Source organism: Alosa sapidissima, chromosome 8, assembly GCF_018492685.1.
Source record: "Alosa sapidissima isolate fAloSap1 chromosome 8, fAloSap1.pri, whole genome shotgun sequence".
NCBI classification, from domain to species: Eukaryota; Metazoa; Chordata; class Actinopteri; order Clupeiformes; family Clupeidae; genus Alosa; species Alosa sapidissima.
The window spans coordinates 30,714,553-30,737,375 of record NC_055964.1 but is presented as its reverse complement, the minus strand read 5'-3'; the positions used below and the strand labels follow the sequence as shown (position 1 = coordinate 30,737,375).

At 47.6% G+C, this 22,823-nt stretch overlaps 2 protein-coding genes across 3 annotated transcripts in view; one reads left to right on the top strand and one right to left on the bottom strand.

Moving 5' to 3' along the window:
• The window catches only part of LOC121714956 (tripartite motif-containing protein 16-like), a 964,796-nt gene that overhangs the window by 361,083 nt on the left and 580,890 nt on the right, over window positions 1-22,823 (top strand). The gene's annotated exons all lie outside the window — the stretch shown is intronic.
• Window positions 1-22,823, bottom strand: part of gcn1 (GCN1 activator of EIF2AK4) — a 53,912-nt gene that overhangs the window by 4,626 nt on the left and 26,463 nt on the right. Inside the window, 25 exon segments of the mRNA XM_042100145.1 lie at window positions 231-345; window positions 1,675-1,868; window positions 2,163-2,393; window positions 2,693-2,806; window positions 3,173-3,442; window positions 3,695-3,838; window positions 4,179-4,271; window positions 5,440-5,601; window positions 5,985-6,149; window positions 6,847-7,062; window positions 7,415-7,532; window positions 8,100-8,242; window positions 10,898-11,094; window positions 13,217-13,355; window positions 15,924-15,992; window positions 16,784-17,004; window positions 18,121-18,300; window positions 19,201-19,236; window positions 19,239-19,314; window positions 19,572-19,693; window positions 20,088-20,334; window positions 20,649-20,843; window positions 21,482-21,647; window positions 21,832-21,902; window positions 22,308-22,497. Of these exon segments, the coding sequence (XP_041956079.1) occupies window positions 231-345; window positions 1,675-1,868; window positions 2,163-2,393; window positions 2,693-2,806; window positions 3,173-3,442; window positions 3,695-3,838; window positions 4,179-4,271; window positions 5,440-5,601; window positions 5,985-6,149; window positions 6,847-7,062; window positions 7,415-7,532; window positions 8,100-8,242; window positions 10,898-11,094; window positions 13,217-13,355; window positions 15,924-15,992; window positions 16,784-17,004; window positions 18,121-18,300; window positions 19,201-19,236; window positions 19,239-19,314; window positions 19,572-19,693; window positions 20,088-20,334; window positions 20,649-20,843; window positions 21,482-21,647; window positions 21,832-21,902; window positions 22,308-22,497 (3,874 nt within the window).

The window sequence follows — 22,823 nt, the reverse complement described above, 5'->3', positions numbered from 1 at the left end:
CTAGTCACCAATCAACATCCACATTTTACATCAGCTGACCTCACTAGTCACCAATCAACATCCACATTTCTACATCAGCTGACCTCACTAGTCACCAATCAACATCCACATTCTACATCAGCTGACCTCACTAGTCACCAATCAACATCTCCTCAGGTCAGAACTCTCCAGTGGAACTCTCAATCAGCAGGCTCCACCTCCAGCGCCACACAGCCCCGCCCCCTTCTCACCTCGTCGTGTCCCAGCATGCCGAGCAGCGTTGAGATGATGCTCTTGCGAATGGCGGGGTCCACCTTGGAGCCCGCACCCCGGATCACAAACCGCAAGGCCTGGAGCATGGTCTCCCTACGGAACAAAAATGAGTGTGAGTGTGTGTGAGTGTGTGAGTGTGTGTGTGTGTGTGTGTGTGTGTGTGTGTGTGTGTGTGTTAGGGCTGTCACTTTTGTGAAAAAATCCTGTTCGATTCTTGAGACATAATTGTTCATTGAATCGATTGTAAAATCGATTTTTCATGTCTAAAGACGTTTCAATTTTCACGCCAAATATAGGCCAATCCACGAACAACTAACAGGCATTAGGACAAACGTAAAGGGGGCGCTTGAAGACGCACAATGGCGTGAAGTTTCGTGCACAATGACAAACAGGAGTGCAACGTTCTCGAAAAACAATAAGCAGAGTGGACTGCCATAACATCGGTGAAAAACATTACTGCAGGCTTCAACGTGGCTGCGTTTACAATTAGAAATGTCAAACAAATGTTGCCTACGTAGAACTCACAGTTTGCATACCGCTTTGTCCTTCTCCAAACCCCGAAGTGCTTCCATATCGAACTCCAAGTTATTAGGGCCTATCACTCGTATCTCTCATGTCGCACAGGTTGATCGCGTTTTCCTCAATTTTTTGGCAAAACACCAGCAGCACAGCAGCCGATTGAAACAGCTGTTTCCGGTGCGTGAAATTGATGGGAATTTTATTTTTAGCTTTCGCAATGATTACTGCACTTCGGAATTCTTTGTTATTTTTCTGCTTGTTTGTGAGTTTTGTTACATCTATCTTTTTCATTTGTTTAATTCGTTTAAAATTAATAGTGTACATGTTAAAATCGATTCCCTATTTTAGTTTTCGAAACTTGTGTTGGTTGGTCCAATCGATTGTGCAATCGATTTTCGAACGTAAAGTGACAGCCCTAGTGTGTGTGTGTGTATGACTCAATGGGTTTTACTCAGATACACACACACACACAGATGCATGCAAGATTGCATACAACACCTAGGCTCACAGGCACACACTATCAGTCGATCGCTTCACAGAAACAAAATGTCTACAATGTTTGGAGCTTATCTGTGACTCTCACAGATCTCACTCACACACATGTTCTATCTCACACACACACACATTTGAACAGATATGCATCAGTGACCGCAGACACTGGACCTTGGTGGGGGGCGGAGGGGAGAGTAAGAGAGAGAGAGAGAGAGAGAGAGAGAGAGAGAGTAAGAGAGAGAGAGAGAGAGAGAGTGGCTGTGTGTGTGGGTGGCTATGTGTAAGCTAAAGTGGGACTCTGAAACAGCATTGAAATGAAGAGGAATAGTTGAATAAGACAGAAGAGTATTTACACATACACACACACACACACACACACACACACACACACACAGACACACACACACACACCTGACTCCTGAGTCCTCTGCGTTGCGTATAGCGTTGAGCTGCTCTGTAAACAGGGGGTCTACTTTGCTGTGGATGGACACAAGCTTGCCGAGCGCTTCGGCCGCCCTGAGCCTCACCGCCCTGCTGGAGTCCTGCAGCGCCTTCAGGAAGATGGTCTGCAGCTGGGGCAAGAAGGGCTTCAGGGCAATGCCCACCTGACCAGGGGAACACACACACACACATTAATCAATAAACACACATAAAAAACACATTCACAAAAAATAAATACATACATACAATAAACAAACAAACAATCAACACACAAATATAAACACACACAGTTCATAAATGCCTGTCTCTTACCCAGAATCCCACACACCCTTAAATGCAGTAAAGAGAACGTAGCGTAATGGAGACCGCTACAATCCTGCTATACGCCACTGTACACCACTAATACAGGACATGGAAGTAGGCTATACTGACACGCGAACACACACACACACACACACCTTGCCGAGCAGGAGTGTGAGCGTTTCCAGGAGGGCAGTCTTGACGGACGCTGCGAAGCGGTCTCCTAGGATACGGATGAGGGGTCCGGTGATGTTGACGACGGAGGGGCGCAGCGCCTCGGGGGAGGTCAGTTTGATGACGCCGCCCAGCGCTCGGGCCGCCTCCTCCTTCATCTCCGGACTGCCGTTCAGCACGCCCTCCCTCAGCACCGGCAGGATACACGTCACGCCCTGTCACACACACGCGCACACACACGCCCACACACGCACACACACACACACACACATGAGCACACACACACACACACACGCACACACACACACACACGAGGAGATAGAGACACTGGGTGAAAAAGTCATTAGAGAGAGGGAGAAAGAGAGAGAGTGTGTTTGGGGCTTGTACTGTGTTTAAAACACTTGGAATGGGACCGAGTTAGAGTACAGTGTATTATCAGCTGAGTACATACTGTAGAAGTGTCTTCAGTGTGTGGTTTAGTGTGTGGGTGTGATTGAGTGTGTGGTACGCTTACCTTCTTCGGCAAGCAGAATCCGGGCAGATGTTCACCTTTGACCTCTGCGGACACTGAGCGAATGTCTCTGTGAAGGTCATCTATCAGGGTCAGCTGGGTGCACGCGTCCAGTTTCTATGGCAACACAGGAGAAAAGTTTAGCGTTAGGATTAGGGCTACGGGTGAGGCTTCGCTCATAACTTACTGTGTGTGCTTCTCACCTCTCAACTTCATAATCGATAGGGTAGTGTGTGTATGTAGGGGGTGGGTGTGTGTGTATATGTGTATATGTGTTTGTGGATCTCACAGAAGTAGCACTGGTATGCCATCAACACAATTGTGAAAGTGTGTATTAACTCTAATCTGAGTGCTGGTGTTGGTGTGTATGTCTGTGTGTGTGTGTGTGTGTGTGTGAGTGAGTGTGTGTCCTCACCTCAGTGATAGGGTTGATGTGTGTGTCTATGTCTGTGTGTGTGTGCGTGTGTGTGTGTGTGTCCTCACCTTGGTGATGGCATTGATGGCGTCCCAGCTCTGGCTGAGCACCTCGGGGTTGGTGTCGTTGAGCAGGTGGATGAGGCCGGACAGGAGGTTGCGTGTGTGTGCGCTGTGGTCGAGGCGCGTGCGGGCGAAGTAGCCGTTGAGCAGGGTGACCGCCGCCTGGCGGAGACCGGGGTCTGGGCTGCGCGTCGCCTCCAGCAGGTCGTCGATGACGATGCGCTGGCCGACCTCGTCCTCCACAGACAGAATCACCGTCTGGCAGCTAGACAACTCCTACAGGAGGAGAGAGGGATGGAGAGGGAGAGAGAGAGAGAGGAGAGAGAGATAGAGAGAGAGAGAGGGAGGGAGAGAGAGAGATAGAGAGATAGAGGGAGAGAGGGAGGGAGAGAGAGGGAGTGAGGGGAGAGAGATAGAGAGACAGAGGGAGGGAGAGAGGGAGGATGAGAAAGAGCTTAATTCAAGAGAGATGAGTGTGTGTGTGTGAGTGTGTGTGTATGTGTGTGTGTGAGAATGTGTGTGTGTTACCTGCGGAGCCTCGTCGGTGCCCAGCTTGTCTTTGAGCGAGGAGAGCAGTGCGGGCAGGATGACCCCTAGGTGGCGTGTGAGAGCATCTCCAGCCACGGCCGACAGGAAGGCCAGCACACGCGTGTTCACTGGGGGAGCCGTCAGCTGGGTGGGGAGAGGAGGAGAGTCAGTACACACACACACACAGAAACGCAGCCCTCTCATACAACACAAACACGTACACACACACAGAAACGCAGCCCCCTCATACAACACACACACAGAAACGCAGCCCTGTCATACAACACAGACACACAGAAACGCAGCCCTCTCACACACACACAGAAAAGCAGCCCTCACACACACACACACAGAGAGAGAAACACAGCCCTCTCATACAACACACACACACACTCATACAAGACACACATACATGAAGAAGAGGTGATGCTCAGCACTCCAGGTAGACTGTGTGTGGGAGGAAGGTGGGGAGGCTGTATCTTACCTTGGGCACCAGGTAGGGAAGCACTGAGCGACTCTTGACCGCCATCACCTGCCTCAGGCCATCCAGAGCAAACTCAGCCGTCTCCTCGTCGTCCTGCGCAGACCACACATGGACACAACATCAGTACTCTCAGGTAGGACTAACGGCAGCACAGCAGGCTCAAGGGTACAGATGAGAGGACAGGTATGACAGCACAGGTGAGAGGACGGGCATGACCGCACAGGTGAGAGGGGCACAGGTTCCGGTCCAGATAGGTCGAGGTGGACGGGTTTTAACACGGGTGAACCAGCGAACAGGTGAGAGGACAGGTATGACAGCACAGGTGTGAGATGCTCAGATATAACACTACATCAGTAGAGTGGTTAGGGGGTCACTGAGTGGCCAATGCGCCAGGAGCACTGGAAAAAAGTAAGAGCACTGGACCAGTGTAAGATGTAAAGGTCTGAGAGTGCAGGTGAATAAGCACAGGTGTTGGGTTCAGTTGGGTGCAGGTGAATAAGCACAGGTGTTGGGTTCAGTTGGGTGCAGGTGAATAAGCACAGGTGTTGGGTTCAGTTGGGTGCAGGTGAATAAGCACAGGTGTTGGGTTCAGTTGGGTGCAGGTGAATAAGCACAGGTGTTGAGTAGAGGTGAGTAAGCACAGGTGTTGGGTGCAGGTGAATAAGCACAGGTGTTGGGTTCAGTTGGGTGCAGGTGAATAAGCACAGGTGTTGGGTTCAGTTGGGTGCAGGTGAATAAGCACAGGTGTTGAGTAGAGGTGAGTAAGCACAGGTGTTGGGTGCAGGTGAATAAGCACAGGTGTTGGGTTCAGTTGGGTGCAGGTGAATAAGCACAGGTGTTGAGTAGAGGTGAGTAAGCACAGGTGTTGGGTGCAGGTGAATAAGCACAGGTGTTGGGTTCAGTTGGGTGCAGGTGAATAAGCACAGGTGTTGGGTTCAGTTGGGTGCAGGTGAATAAGCACAGGTGTTGGGTTCAGTTGGGTGCAGGTGAATAAGCACAGGTGTTGAGTAGAGGTGAGTAAGCACAGGTGTTGGGTGCAGGTGAATAAGCACAGGTGTTGGGTTCAGTTGGGTGCAGGTGAATAAGCACAGGTGTTGGGTTCAGTTGGGTGCAGGTGAATAAGCACAGGTGTTGGGTTCAGTTGGGTGCAGGTGAATAAGCACAGGTGTTGAGTAGAGGTGAGTAAGCACAGGTGTTGGGTGCAGGTGAATAAGCACAGGTGTTGGGTGCAGGTGAGACAGGGTCGTGTGCTGCGACTGACCAGCTGCTTGAGCAGGGCGGGCAGGATGTCGTCGAGCGCCTGGTGGCCGATGGTGGCGTGGAGCTGCTCGAAGGTCTGGGCGGCGGCCTCCCGCACCTCCTCCAGAGGGTCACACAGGGCCTTACGCACTGTGGGCACCAGGGACTCCGAGAACACCAGCACCTGAACACACACACACACACACACACACAGAGACGTGCACACACACAGAGACACGTACACACACACACACACACACACAGACGGAGACACACAGACAGAAAAACACACACAGAGACACACACGCACATTAAGAACATTGAAATGAGCCGCATATTCACATGAAAATAGAGCAACTTCCAGGTCATGCCATCATTCAGATCTTTAGTGACATATTCGTCTTCAAGGTTTCCATATCCATGACTACTACTCCCAACATGTGCAGAAATTTGTTATCATTTGTATGATTTTTTTACAAGTTGACATGTAGTGTTAAACCTGGTTCTAGGCTCAGGTGTATTTATTTATGTGTATGTGTGTGTGTGTGTGTGTGTGTGGACACTCACAGCGTCCTTGCTGGTGGACTTCATGATCTCGCTGAGGCCGATGCACACGCCCTGTCTCTCGTCGCTCTTGTCCGAGCGGAGACCCTCCTCCAGGATGGGGATGATTTCCGGAAGGATCTTCTCTCCCAGCTTCCTCACCAGATCCCCCAGGGTACGCGCTGCAATCTACGGAAGCCCAGAGCAGACACTCAGCACCATGACACTAGAGGTAGTGATGAGACACCGCCAACACAAGGCCAAAAGGAGTTCAGGCAGAATCGCTAATAAAGTGTGGTGGCTGTGTCTGTGTGTGTGTGTGTGTGTGTGTGTGTGTGTGTGTGTGTACGGTTCTCTTGTCAGGGCAGGTGGACGCCTGGAACCCCAGCAGTAGACTGAAGAGCGTGTGTGTGTGTGTGTGTGTGTGTGTGTGTGTGTGTGTGTGTGTGTACGGTTCTCTTGTCAGGGCAGGTGGACGCCTGGAACCCCAGCAGTAGACTGAAGAGCGTGTGTGTGTGTGTGTGTGTGTGTGTGTGTGTGTGTGTGTGTGTACCGTTGTCTTGTCAGGGCAGGTGGACGCTAGGAACCCTAGCAGCAGACTGAAGAGTGTGTAGTGTGTGTGTGTGTGTGTGTGCTTGTGTGTGTGTGTGAGAGAGTGTGTGTGTGTGTGAGAGTGGTCGTGTGTGTAGTGTGTGTGTGTGTGTGTGTACCGTTCTCTTGTTAGGGCAGGTGGACGCTAGGAACCGTAGCAGTAGACTGAAGAGTGTGTAGTGTGTGTGTGTACCGTTCTCTTGTCAGGGCAGATGGACGCTAGGAACCCTAGCAGTAGACTGAAGAGTGTGTGTGTGTGTGTGAGTGCTCGTGTGAGTGGTGTGTGTGTGTGTACCGTTCTCTTGTCCGGGCAGGTGGACGCTAGGAACCCTAGCAGCAGACTGAAGAGTGTGGGCAGGATCTCCCGGAGCGTGCGGGGTGTGTTGGACACAACGATCTTCCACACGTGGAGCGAGGCCTGTCGCACCACCAGCTGGGTGTCCGAGCGCCCCATGTACAGCCCCGACAACACCCGGTTACGCCTTTCCGGACCCAGCGCACCGATGATCGCCTGGACACACACAGAAAGGGAGAGGGGTGAGACAAAGAGTTTACAGAGGTGTGTGTGTGTGTGTGTGTGTGTGTGTGTGTGTGTAAGTTGTGTAACCCTCAGGAAGAAAGTCACACCATACTACATACTACACCCAACTACATTGCTGTTCTGTGACAACTGTTGTGACATCTGATATCTAAAACATGGGAATGCATCTCAGCAGTAAAGCTTCAATGTATAATTTGGCATTTCACAGCACACTACGCAGCATTAGGAAGATGGATTTGGTCATTTAGCCATTTAGACAGATCTCTGTACCTTGTTGGACTGGGCTGGGCAGGGCAATGTGTGTGTGTGTGTGTGTGTTTACCTTGTTGGACTGCGCAGTACCAAAGTTGTCATCCTCGGATGCCGTCTCTGTGGTCATCTTACCCGTCACACCGGAGATGTGGAACAGCAGGTCTCCTAGCAACTGCACTGAGCTGAACCTGTGGTACAAACACACACACACACACATGCGGTTTTATTAGAGCTCTGTACTGATGAATGATTAACTCTCCTCAGCTTTGTACAGACAGTACTGGGATATGTGAGGACTTCAGAAGTAGTTTTGCGTGTGTGTGTGTGTGTGTGTGTGTGTGTGTGTGTGTGTGTGTGTGTGTGTGTGTGTATGAGAGAGAGAGAGAGAGAGAGAGAGAGAGTGTGTGTATATGAGAGAGAGAGAGAGAGAAAGAGAGAGAGAAAGAAAGAGAGAGAGAGCGAGACAGAGAGAGAGAAAGAAAGAGAGAGCGAGACAGAGAGAAAGAGAGAGAGAAAGAAAGAGAGAGAGAGCGAGACAGAGAGAGAGCGAGACAGAGAGAGAGCGAGACAGAGAGAGAGAGAGATAAAGAGAGAGAGAAAGAAAGAGAGAGAGAGCGAGACAGAGAGAGCGAGACAGAGAGAGAGAAAGAGAGAGAGAAAGAAAGAGAGAGAGAGCGAGACAGAGAGAGAGAGAGAGAGAGTATGTGTGTGAGTGTCTGCATTTGTGCATGTGTGTGTCTAACGCAGTACCCCACCTGATCCTCCAGAGGTCATCGAAGAGCCCCTGCTCCAGCTCAGGCAGCAGCAGGGCGATGGCGTCCTCGGCGTACATGCTGATGATGCGCTGGCCAGCCCGCAGCGCCGTGTCCCGCACGTACTCATTCTCATCGGCAAGAGCCTGCAGCCGCCACAGAGAGAGAGAAATTCATTTTTCTTGTTTTATTTAAATTATTGCTACTATTCCATATAATACTAGCTACCCAGGGGTAATGAGGTAGCACACACACACAGTCTTCAGAAAACTGGACTCATCTCTATTTCACCTTTTAATTCGGCCAAGTCAAGAACAAACATGCCAACGTTTCGGCTTTCATCAGAGCACGTTTATAGAGTTATGTTCTTATATTCATAGTAATGCTTTGGAATATTGCGTCTTCAGTCATGCCAATAGAGTTGATTGAATTAAATTGAATTGAATTAAGAGAGAGGGGGAGAAAGAGGAGGAGAGAGAGGGGGGAGAGAGAGGGGGAGAGAGAGGGGAGAGAGAGGGGAGAGAGAGGGGGAGAAAGAGGGGGAGAAAGAGGGGGAGAAAGAGGAGGAGAGAGAGGGGGAGAGAGGGGGGAGAGAGAGGGGGAGAAAGAGGGGGAGAAAGAGGGGGATGCAGAGATAGATGGAGGGACGGATACAGAAGAGATAAAAGGATCGACATGCAGGGAATGATGAAAGAGAAGTAAAAGACTTTTAGAAAAGGAGGGAGAGAATCGGAGATGAAACAGGGCTGAGGGGAATGTAATGAGTGATGACATCAGATAAAGAGCGAGATCACAAGGGAAAGGGGGAGAGAGAGAGAGAGAGAGAGAGAGAGAGAGAGAGAGAGAGAGAGAGAGAGATGAAAAGACAAGAGTCAGAGCAAGGGCAGAGAACAAAAATGTGGAATCAATGATGACAGCTAAACACAGTGTTTCCTCGCTCTGTGTGTGTGTGTGTAGTGTGTGTGTGTGTGTGTGTGTGTGTGTGTGTGTGTGTGTGTGTGTGTGCGCGCTCATGTTCAGCAGAAATTAAGCACTTTAGGGAGTGTTAAAAGTCAATTTGCCAGAACCGAGCTATAACACTGATACCGAAGCACCTAGTGTCTTTCTCCACCTCACTGCAATCTGCCTAGAGGGGAAAGAGGGAGGGAGAGATAGAGAGAGGCTTTGACTTTTAAGGTTCCTTTATTGAGAGAGAGAGAGAGAGAGAAAGAGAGAGATGGAGAGGGAAAGAGAGAGAGGGGGAGGGAGAGATAGAGAGGGAGAGAGAGAGGGAAACATAGACAGTGAGAGAGTGAAAGTAAGATGAGCAGCAGGAGCTGAGGGGAATGAGAGGGAAAATCTGAGCTGAGCTGAGCTGAGCTGTGCTGAGCTGAGATGTGCTGAGCTGAGCTGAGCTGAGATGTGCTGAGCTGAGCTGAGATGGACTCTTCTGCTCTGCCATGCTGGACTGTTTAGGATGTTTAGGGAGTACTCACAGGAGAGAGGAGAAGAGGAGAGGAGAGGAGAGGAGAGGAGAGGGGAGGAGAGGAGAGAGGAGAAGAAAGGAGGGGAAAGGAGAGGAGAGGAGAGGAGAGGAGAGGAGAGGGGAGGAGAGAGGAGAAGAAAGGAGGGGAAAGGAGAGGAGAGGAGAGGGGGAGGAAAAACTCTTCAAAAACAAGCACGGAAGGAGGAGATGAGGGGGTATCCATCAACAGCAGATACAGCAACATGTGCTCCCCTCCCCACTCTACAGCTTGATCTGCTGCACTCACATCCACACAGGGAGGAGGAGAGGTCACAGAGGAGAGGAGAAGGGAGGAGGGAGGCGCGCACACACACACGCACACACACACACACACACACACACACACAGGCCTCAAAGACGAAGCGAGATATGCGGAGAGGTGTGAAGGTGGACCTTTAACACACGGGGAATGAGAGGAGAGAGAGAGGATGATGAAGAGAGGAAGGTGTGAGGATGATGATGATGTGAGAGGATGATGAAGGTGTGAGGATGAGGGGGAGGTGTGAGGATGAGGGGGAGGTGTGAAGATGATGATTGAGGAAGGTGTGATGAGGATGATGAGGGAGGTGTGAGGATGATGAGGGAGGTGTGAGGATGATGGATGAGGGAGGTGTGAGGATGATGGATGAGGGAGGTGTGAGGGAGGTGTGAGGATGATGGATGAGGGAGGTGTGAGGGAGGTGTGAGGATGATGGATGAGGGAGGTGTGAGGGAGGTGTGAGGATGATGGATGAGGGAGGTGTGAGGGAGGTGTGAGGATGATGAGGGAGGTGTGACGATGATGGATGAGGGAGGTGTGAGGATGATGAGGGAGGTGTGATGATGATGATGATGATAGGGAGGTGTGATGATGAGGGAGGTGTGATGATGATTAGGGAGGTGTGATGATGATTAGGGAGGTGTGATGATGATGGATGAGGGAGTTGTGATGATGATTAGGGAGGTGTGATGATGATTAGGGAGGTGTGATGATTAGGGAGGTGTGATGATGATGGATGAGGGAGGTGTGGTGATGATTAGGGAGGTGTGATGATGATTAGGGAGGTGTGGTGATGATTAGGGAGGTGTGATGATGATTAGGGAGGTGTGATGATGATGGATGAGGGAGGTGTGATGATGATGATGATGATGATGATGATAGGGAGGTGTGATGATGAGGGAGGTGTGATGATGATTAGGGAGGTGTGATGATGATTAGGGAGGTGTGATGATGATGATGATGATGATGATGAGGGAGGTGTGATGATGATGATGGTGTAAGGATGATGATAAGAGGAAGGTGTGAGGATGAGTTTACCTTGAGGATGCAGGGGATGATGGGACCCACGTAGGGCGTGAACTTGTCCCCGAAGGTGAGCGGCAGGTAGATGAACATCATGATGTAGCCGTCGCGCACGTGAGACGCAATGTCCACTTTACTGGCCGTCTGGACCACGTCTGGCATCAACTTATCCAGCTTCTCTACCCCCAGGCCAGCAATGACCTCCGCAAGACCTGAGGAGGGAGAGGGAGAAGAGAGAGAGAGGGAGAGAGAGAGAGAGAGAGAGAGAGAGAGAGAGAGAGAGAGAGAGAGAGAGAAAAGAGATATATATATAGAGAGGGGGGGAGATAGAGAGAATGAGAGAGAGAAGAGATAGAGAGAGAGAAGAGATGGGGAGAAGAGATAAAGAGAGAGGAGAGAAGAGAGAGAGAGAGAGAGAAAGACAAAGAGAGGGGAGAGATAATATAACAGCAAAATGAATGTTATAAATGAATTATGTAACCATAATGACAACTAATGCATAAAGAATTATTATAATAATTGAACAGATAATCATCCCACTCAAAGACCGAGCAGCCAGTAAATGAATGTTAAGTATTATTGTAATAGTTACATTATTACGTAATGTACTTCTGTAATATGGAAGCTCATCCACAGAGATAGAGAGAAAAAAAAAGAAACAAACAAACAAAGAAAGGAAAGAAAGAGGCATAAAGAAAGAGAGCGAGCAGACAAAGATTACTGAAGAATAGATAAGCTACGGGAGATGCATGGGCCCAGAGCTGGAGAAATCACATCATACTTTCTGCTCTCATCTGCTGCCCTCTACTGGCCAAAGTGTGTACTCACAGAGTCACAGAGCCATAGATCTTTGGAAATGGGGTATACCCTGTGCAATGTGTGTATGTGTGCATCAAGGATGGAAATGACATATTTTTTCTACCTGCCACTGTGGCTGGTGGATTCCAAAATCTACCAGCCACTCAACTTTTTTACCAGCCACTAGAGAAATGGCATGAAAATGTGATATCATGATTATAGTAGGCTACCCAAAATGATCACGGTAATCAGCATTATTGCAATACGACTAAAATGTGCTGAGTTTTGCCCTAAACCTACCAGCTGTCCTCCAAGCACAGTAGCAACAAAACTAAAGGTCAATAGAACCACATTCATATTATATAGTGTCTTGTCATAAAAGTGGTGTGGCTCCTTTAAGACTCCGTTTCTGTGAGTTCTGGAGCATCCTATAATCCAACCCTCCAACTTGATCTAACTATAGTGTACATCATCTGATTTAAATATTTACAGGTATCAAGGCTATATTTAACATTTAGCATTTATTTTCTATTTGGCCCGTTATGAAATCATGCACTGAACAATTTAACCACAGCTCAGCTTTAAGAAACGTAATATGCATGCTTAGCATTTTGTGAAACTACATTGAAAAAACTCTGGCTGTACAGTTATCTAGGCGATATTGTTAACATTTATTTTGTATTTGGCCTTATCGTGCATGACAAAAGCCCAAAGTTGGAGACCGTGTAGACATTTGCTTCAATTTCAAAACCGGATTACTCTGGAACGGCTATAACTTGTATAAGGGAATGCTTTACACCTTTGTGTTCGGTAAGTTCTGCTGTTTATTCTGATATACGGTTTGTAATTTCTTGAATGAAAAGTTTGTGAGATATTCCACCACGACAAATGGGTGTGGAGATGTCCGTCTGTCTGCCTCAGGTCTAAATAGCAGCGTGTCGCGGGCCGGATTAAAATAGCTATACGGGCCAATTCAAAAGAGAACTATTTAGGTGAGAATATTAGCCTGCGAAGATATAACGCAGATCCACAGATCTCACTAGATTTATGTCTATGCAGTCATCCTGAAATAATCTAGCAGTGGCACATGAAAGCATAGTGACAGTTTCTTAATGGTAGTGAAGTGAAAGTGAAGCGCTGCACCAGTGCCTATAGGCTATGCTGCGGTGGCGGCTCACTACGAGTTGTAGAACTTCAAATCAGCGCGATTTACCCTTATAGGCCGGTAACGTTAGGCTACATGATCCCTACAGACACTTTCTTATTATTAGACCGGATCTGACAATTTGTGGTATGTTAGTAGCTCTACCCGCCACAGTGGCTGGTAAGTTGACCAAATTCACCCGCCAGCGCACAGAACTACCCGCATTTGGCGGGGGGCTCATTTCCATCCCTGGTGTGCATGTGTGTATGTGTGCATGTGTGTATGCCATTCTCACCCTGAGAGACTTGAGAGTGGTGTCATACCCTGTGTGTTGTGCATGTGTTAATTTGTCTCTGTGTGTGTGTGTGTGTGTGTGTGTGTGTGTCTCTCACCCTGTGCAGCTCCGGAGCGGTCCACTGAGCTCTGCTCGGACGCGAGCGTCTCCATGAGCCAGGGCAGCAGGTCGTCGAAGCAGGACTCGCCCATCCCCTTCACCATGGCGCCCAGCGCCTTCGCAGACACCGTGCGCACCTGCGGACCACACACACACACCACACCACCGCCGCACGTCAGCGCCGGACACACACTTCACCACTCGCTACATATGAGTGTATCTTTTATCTCTACACACTCCACCACCCGCTACATATGAGTATCTTTTATCTCTACACACTCCACCACCCGCTACATATGAGTATCTTTTATCTCTACACACTCCACCACCCGCTACATATGAGTACATATTTTATCTCTACACACTTCACCACTCGCTACATATGAGTATATCTTATCTCTACACACTCCACCACAGGCTACATATGAGTACATCTTTTATCTCTATACACTTCACCACTCGCTACATGAGTATCTTTTATCTCTACACACTCCACCACCGGCTACTAGGGGTGGGCGATATATATCATCTGCGATAATATCGTGATTGTTGTTTTAACGGTGTGCAAATTGACATTATCGAGTATTTAAATTACTTATGGGGGAAAAAACACTCAAAATCACGCATTAAAACCCCATACATTCACTAAATAAAGGAGGTGTATGCGAGAGAAGCCCCTCGTTTGCAGCAGAGCAAGTGTCACATGATCGCTAGTGGGTCCACCTTGTCACATGCAGGCCTAATGTTTATTTTGTGTAGCGACCGAGACGTAGGCCTACTTGGGAGCATTGATGAGACAGTCACATATTTTCCTACATGGTATTATATGGAGAGAAAACATTAGCCTTTGAGTATTTTAGTAGTCAGTTGTAAACGAAGAACCCTTTTGTAAATGGACTAAAGTTCGCTCTAAATATCTACGTGTATCGATTATGCTAACCGTTAGCATCTCTATGGAATTTCTCATATACATTAGCCATAAGCTAACGCATTAGTTTTTATTCTGTAACTTGGAATGCAAGCCTACATGATTTCTCTTAAACAAAACATTGAAGGAAATAACTGAGATGTACTCTGTTGGTCTGCTTAGTTTTACAGTGAATCCTAAGTAGGATAAAGGTTTTTGAAAACTCTCTTGGGAAACTGTTAGGCCTATTCATCTTCTCTAATGTAGCTGGCTAGACCATGTCATTGCCACACACACAAGTGGGGGCAAAATTGGAAATGTCTCAGAGTGACAATGCATTGGTTGATTTGGTTAAAAAGTCACAGGTTAGGTTATTGGTTATTATTGTATTGATGCTATTCATAAATAATGAGCTGTAAAGTAACTCAGACTTTTACAAAAATGTTTTTAAAGGATATCGACTAATTATCGTTATCGTCAAAATCACAAAAAATATTGAGATATTATTTTTTGTCCATATCGCCCACCCCTACCGGCTACATATGAGTGTATCTTTTATCTCTACACACTCCACCACCCGCTACATATGAGTATATCTTATCTCTACACACTCCACCACAGGCTACATATGAGTACATCTTTTATCTCTACACACTCCACCACCCGCTACATATGAGTACATCTTTTATCTCTACACACTTCACCACCCGCTACATATGAGTACATCTTTTATCTCTACACACTTCACCACCCGCTACATATGAGTATATCTTATCTCTACACACTTCACCACCCGCTACATATGAGTACATCTTTTATCTCTACACACTCCACCACAGGCTACATATGAGTACATCTTTTATCTCTACACACTCCACCACAGGCTACATATGAGTACATCTTTTATCTCTACACACTCCACCACAGGCTACATATGAGTACATCTTTTATCTCTACACACTCCACCACAGGCTACATATGAGTACATCTTTTATCTCTACACACTCCACCACAGGCTACATATGAGTATCTTTTATCTCTACACACTTCACCACCCGCTACATATGAGTACATCTTTTATCTCTACACACTCCACCACAGGCTACATATGAGTATATCTTTTATCTCTACACACTCCACCACCCCGCTACATATGAGTATCTTTTATCTCTACACACTCCACCACCCGCTACATATGAGTACATCTTTTATCTCTACACACTCCACCACCCGCTACATATGAGTATCTTTTATCTCTACACACTCCACCACCTGCTACATATGAGTATATTTTATCTCTACACACTCCACCACCCGCTACATATGAGTATCTTTTATCTCTACACACTCCACCACCCGCTACATATGAGTATATTTTATCTCTACACACTCCACCACCCGCTACATATGAGTACATCTTTTATCTCTACACACTTCACCACTCACTACATATGAGTATCACTCTACACACTCCACCACCGGCTACATAGCTACATATGAGTCATCAGTCATCTCAACACCATGATGTCCATAACACCTTTACATGACGCAGGTTCACTCACACTTATCTCTAAAATTAGATCTTTGAATGCAAGAGGCAAGTTCTAGTGAATTTCAGTAAAAAGTGACAATACAGTTGTACTGAATGGCATTGTATGGAAAAGGCACATGTGCTTTGACTTATAAATCAACAGATTATCTCCCTAAGTGTTAATAAACACATATCTAACAGTGCATTGAAGAGTTGGATCTGAAAGAGTGAATTCTCTTTCTCCATCTCTCACACACACACACCCACCTCGGGGACTGGGTCCAGTAGAGAGGTTTTGAGTCCAGGGATGACACTAGGCAGGTATGGAGACAGGTCCTGACCACAAAGAGAGAGACAGATTAATACAATTCATACTCCTAACACATTCTAGGAACAAGAAACACTTTTGATTTCTTACACTCAAGATATCAGTTTCACTCGTTTTTCTCTTTTTTTAATCTTTATCTTTATATTAATATATTAATCATAACGTCACAACATATGTTTATGGTACACTTGACTTGGGTCTCCACAGTACATATACATGCCGCAGTACACTACACTATGCTTTAGGGGACTACAAGACTATGCCACATTAAAGCAACACCAAAGAACTTTTAGCTGGCTTTGTCGCACGCACACTATTTGTTTATCCAGCATTAGCTTTGCAAATAACTGTGTGTCCACAGACAAGGTAGAGTATGTTGCATGATTTTTTGAAAGTATGGTGTATTGTGACATCACAATCATGTCAATTTTGTAGTTTCTTTTGTCTCATTCCATCGAACTACAGATCTGCTACCCGATCTGGCAAACTTGCATAGTGCGGTTATAGCCGATAGAGGGCCGCAAAGCGAATAGAGGAAAGTGCTGTTCACCCTGTTACGAGTTGATGAACCACTATATTTTAAGGTACAAAAAACTCTTTGGTGTTGCATTAAACCATACACATAAAAACATCCCGTTATTATATTTCCACCTACCCCCCCCCCCCCCCCCCCCCACGTTTATATTTATATTTTACATTTGTATTTACATTTTACATTCATATTTTACATTTCTATTTTAACATTTCTATTTCTATTTCACATTATATTTCCATCCTCCCCCTCCCCCTCCTCTCTCACCTTCTGGTCGGTGAGGGAGTACATGTTGCCGATGATCTGGGCGGCCATCTTGCGCGTGTCGGTGGAGCGGTCCTGGAAGGCGCGTTGCACGATGGGCATGATGAGGGCCAGGGAGGGCGCGTCGATGAAGTGGACGAACTTGGTCTCCAGCAGCGTCTGCAGGCAGTGGTGCGTCCTGTGGGAGGGGTCCGTCAGCGCGTCCAGCAGGATCGGCGTGATCGCTGAGGGCGTAGGGGGGTCGAGGGGTACGATTAGTGACCACAATCAAGATGGAGGGGATTCAGGATTTGGTAATATCACAGTCCATATCTATATCTATATCATATCTATGTAGATAAATGGACCTGGATCTGATAACATCAGTCGCCTCACACCGTCAGGTACAAGCGATACGATTATTGACCACAATCAAGAAGGAGGGGATTCAGGATGTGATAATATCAGTCCATACAGGTATATGCTATCAGATTCATACACATGAAAACATCACGTCACCCCCCCTCCTCTATGTTTATGTTTATATTTATCGGCGTGATCACTGAGGGCGTAAAGGAGGGGTCAAGGGCTATGATTAGTGACCACAATAAAGATGGAAGGGATTCAGGATTTGGTAATAATCACAGTCCATATCTATATCTATGTAGATAAATGCTAATAGATTCAAAAGGGGTAGGGTTTCACATTCCAGAGGGAGAGATTTAGGACATCTGGACCTGATAACATCAGTCGCCTCACACATTCACAAGCGATACGATTAGTGACCATATACAAGTTGGAGGGGATTCAGGACATCTGGATTAGGGCAGCACAATTAATCGATTTTCAAACAAAATTCCAATTTGAACTAATGCAATTAGCTAATGGCAAAGATTAATGACCACATTTAAGATGGAGGGAGATTCAGGATATCTGGAGCATCAGACCACAATATTTCAGCGAAGTTCTCGGTGCAGCCATCACAGGAGTTACACGAGTCAGACTACATATGCCTACGTTACATCTACGTCCCCTGAGCCTGCGCAGAAAACCTCGTCGACCAACAGGAAACGGTTGAAATTTGCCTCTTATACGTCTCTTCTGACGTCTACGTGATGACTCTGTCCATATCTTTTACTGTCTATGGTTAATATAGGAGTCTATACAGATAGATGCTATCCGATTCAGAGAGGGGTAGGGGTAGGGATTAAAGCATTAGGCCCCATATGTACAGCAAATGTCTGGGTGTGTGTGTGTGAGTGGGAGTGTGTGGGTGTGTGTGTGTGTGCGTGCGTGTGAGTTGGAGTGTGTGGGAGTGTGAGTGTGTGTGCGTGTATATGTGTGTGTTCCGTTCTTCTCACCCTGGATCTCGGGATTGCGGATGACGGAGCCGATCAGTCTCAGGGCCTGCTGTCCAGCCTTCTGGACCTTGACGTGCGAGTCGGTCAGCACCTCCGTGAGCTTGGGCACGATGCTGGGCAGACACGACGACAGCTGCTTAGGGGCACAGAAGGCCATCGCACCCAGCAGCTCCACAGACCCTGGGGTCAGAGGTCAGAGAGTGGAAGACAGAAATCATGATTGCTATTAATGTTACAGAATTAGCCATCATCAATATCATTATAGCTATCAATGTTACTGAATTAGCTATTAGAAATCATTATTGCTATTAGTGTTACTGAATTAGCCATCATCAATATCATTATAGCTATTAGTGTTACTGAATTAGCCATCATCAATATCATTATTGCTATTAGTGTTACTGAATTAGCCATCATCAATATCATTATAGCTATTAGTGTTACTGAATTAGCTATTGGGCAATTCCACGGAAAATGGACCTTTTGTCACATCCATAACGCCAGTGACATGCCTTGGCATTTGTATGATGTGAATGGTAACATTCATTTTTTGTGCATTTTTTCTCATGTACATTCTTCAGCCAAAAATAGCAAATGCTCAAATTTCATGTAATCATTCATATCATACCATACCATCACATTTTATTGGCGTTATGGATGTTACAAAAAACGTAATTTTCCATGGAATTGCCCTATTAGAAATCATTATTGCTATTAGTGTTACTGAATTAGCTATTATCAATATAATATAATCATTATTGCTATTAATGTTACTGGATTAGCTATTACCAATATAATTTTTTTACTGCAATAGCATTGCTTGAGCAACACTGCTTTGAAATAGGGGGGGGGGGGGGAGAGAGAGAGAGAAAAAGACGGAGAGAGCAATAGAGACAAAAGGTAGCACAAACCGGACAGAAAGACAGCAAGGAGTCAAACAACAAAAAAGAAAATTGAGAACACACGTTTCCAGTCAAAAGATTGTAGTTGTGGAAACATTTGTGCTTATGAGAGTGAAAACAATGCAGAAGTTGCACCTGGTGATGTCACAATGGAAAACATCACAGTTTGACCTCTGACCTGCTTTGGTCCTCCAGGACTCCTCCTCCAACGCACGAGCAGAGATGGCAGCACCAGCTTCACCCCGTGGGCACTGAGGTTCCTCATGACCGCCTTGGCACAGTCATCTGCAGCCTGGACAGACAGAGAGAGAGAGAGAGAGAGAGAGAGAGAGAGAGAGAGAGAGAGAGAGAGAGAGAGAGAGAGAGAGAGAGAGAGAGAGAGAGAGAGAGAGAGAGAGAGAGAGGAGAAGAGGAGTTAATGGGGGACTGGGAGCATAGGAGAGCAGAAAGAAAGACCAAAAACAACACTGTGTGTGTGTGTGGGTGGGGGTGTGTGTGTGTGTGTGTGTGTGTGTGTGTGTTGGGGCTGGGAGGGAGGAGCGTAGTTACCTCTCTGACGTACTGGTTCCCGTCCCCGAAGCAGAGCAGGAGGTGAGGCAGCACGTGCACCACGTAGGGCTCAAACAGCTTCCCCAGCATGTTACACAGCATCTCAAACGCAAATAGAGCACCTGGGCAAAACACACACACACATTACCATCACACACACACACATTACTATCACACACACACACACACACACACACATATATATCACACACACACAGCTTCCCCAGCATGTTACACAGCATCTCAAATGCAAACAGAGCACCTGGGCAACACACACACAGAGACACACACAGCTTCCCCAGCATGTTACACAGCATCTCAAACGCAAACAGAGCACCTGGCCAAAAGACACACACACACAAACACACACACATTACTATCACAAACACTAATTTATTTCCATATAGACTGTTGACTGAGAGTGTGTGTGTGTGTGTGTGTGTGTGTGAGAGAGAGAGAGAGAACATCATCAGTACTGGCAGGTATGACGCTGCCGCGGTCTGCTGAGCATCTGACCTTCTCTGCGTCGGAAGTTCTTCTTGTCCTGGATGGCGTCGGTCAGGGTGGTCATGATGTCCTGCTGCTTGAGCGACAGGATGCCCAGGCCCTTGACCAGGCCGGCCAGTCCGTAGGCGGCGCCTTTGCGCTCGGCGTACTTGTCGCTCTCCAGCAGGAGCTGCAGCAGCTTGCGCACCATGCCCCCTGCGTCCTCCTTGATGGCCGGCACCAGGGGCGGCAAGCAGCTAGCCACCGACTCTTGCACCTAGAGGGGTCAACAAGGTAACAAAGGGGTTAAAGGTCAACAGCGGCTTGCGCGCCATGGCCCCTGCGTCTTCGTCATGACACCTCAACAGAGGAGCAGTGAGAGAGAGACAAGAGAGTGAACATAAAAAATATGGTGAAAGAGAGAGAGAAAGGGAGAGCAAGTTATAGGGAGGGAGGGAGGGAGGGAGAGAGAGAGAGAGGGGGGGAAGATGGGAAGATGGGGAGAGAGGGAGTAGAGAGAGAGAGAGAGAAAAAGAGGAGAGAGAGACAGAGAGAGAGAGACGGAGCGAGAGAGATGGCCTCATGCCATACCTGTTGTGAGGGTGTGGAGAGTGCGGTGATGAGTTTGGCGACGATGGGCTTGACTTTGGGGTCACTCTTGTCCAAATGTTTGGCCAGCGAGCCCATGAGGATGACCACACTCTGGCGCACAGAGTCGTAGCTCGCATCCTGGGGCGCGTCCTTCAGGAACTCCTCAAACACGGGCAGCAGTGAGTTCACATTGTCCTGGAAACCACACACACACACACACACACACACACACACACACATCAATAATGCTCTTTAATTCTGTACGAGAGACAGAAAGGCAACACTTCAAAATATGTGTCAATCTGGATTAATAATCCAAGAGTGGCGCACAGTCTGTTAAGCCTCCATGGTGTTTTCCTTCCAAATCAGCGGCTCAGAGGAATATTCATCTGTTGGAACCCCTTATTGGCCACCATCACATCCATCCTCTGTTAGCTCTTCCCAGTGTGGTAGCTTGGAGAGAGAGAGTCTGTGTGTGTGTGTGTGTGTGTGTGTGTGTGTGTGTGTGTGTGTGTGTGTACATCAAGTGGGCTTCAGGGAGTGTATGGGGAGACCCTCTCTGAGTGCCACCTGTAGAGTTGCTGTTTGCCTTTGCTGACACCACATACATGAACCACACATGAACGGGCAACACTGAAAGGCAACCAATAATAATTGTGTGTGTGTGTGTGTGTGTGTGTGTGTGTGTGTGTGTGATACCTTGCCATGTGTATTGAGGCCAGACCGTTCTGTGTGTCTGTCTGTCTGTGTGTCTGTCTGTGTGTCTGTCTGTGTGTCTGTCTGTGTGTCTGTCTGTGTGTCTGTCTGTGTGTCTGTCTGTGTGTCTGTCATACCTTGCCGTGTGTGTTGAGGGCAGATAGCGCAGCGTCCAGCATGCAGCGGCGGACCTCTGGGTGTCTGTCGTTCAGAGCGTCGGGCACGAAGAACAGGAACAGAGGAGTGACCTGGGACTCGTCCAGATACTGGGCCATCTTATTCAGCGCCAGGGCTATTCCGCACCTGAACACACACACACACACACATATAGACACGTTACACACACACTCACACACTGGGCCAGCTTATTCAGCGCCAGGGCTATACCGCACTTGAACACACACACCAACACTGACACGTTAAACACACACACACACAAACAAAGCGGTCCAGCAAAGGACACATGAGTGTATGAAGTCGGCGTTACCTGGCTTCCCACTGGTCAGGTGGTGCTTCAGAGATGACACGTCCTAATGCATCCAGAACAGGAGGGGGTCTCTGAAACACACACACACACTCCCACAGTTAGTACAACCTCAGTAAGAACAAATCCTCAAAAAATCCTCAAAAAAAAAAGTCTCACTGAGCCGCTGAGTGTGTGTGTGTGTTGTGTATCTGTGCTTGCATATAGTTTCTGCTGGTAGAGCTCAGTGAGCGGTTGTGTATATGTGTGTATATATATATATATATATATATATATATGTGTGTGTGCGTGTTTGTTCTGTGCCCTTACGTATAGTTTCTGCTGGTAGAGCTCAGTGAGCGGTTGTGTATATGTGTGTATATATATATATATATATATATATATATATATATATATATATATATATGTGTGTGTGTGTGTGTGTGTGTGTGTGTGTGTGTGTGTGTGTGTGTGTGTGTGTGTTTGTTCTGTGCCCTTACGTATAGTTTCTGGTGGTAGAGCTCAGTGAGCTGAGCGAGAACGGTGGGTGACTGGTCGCAGTATTCACTGACGGCGGTGGACAAAGCCTCCGCCCCCGCTGACCGCACCGCTTCCTCGTGATGAGTGACATCGCCGATGAGCAGCGAACACAGCTCAGGAACCAGCTCCAGACACAGAGACTCCCATATCCTAGTGGAGGAGGGGGGGGGGGGATAAGGAGGGAGAGAGAGAGAGAGAGAGGGAGGGAAGGAAGAAAGGAGGGGTGGGGTGAGAGATGGATGGAGGGAAAGAGAGAGAAGGAAGGAAAAAGAGATGAGGAAGGGAAGAAGGGGTGAAGGAAGAAGGGAAGAAAGGAAGGGGGAGAGAGCGAGAGAGAGAGAGAGAGAGAGAGAGAGAGAGAGAGAGAGAGAGAGTGAGGAAAGGAAAGAAGAAAGGAGGGGTGGGGTGAGAGATGGAGGGAGGGAGAGAGAGAGAAAGAAAGACGTAGTACAAAAGGTGAAAAGGATTGAGAGAGA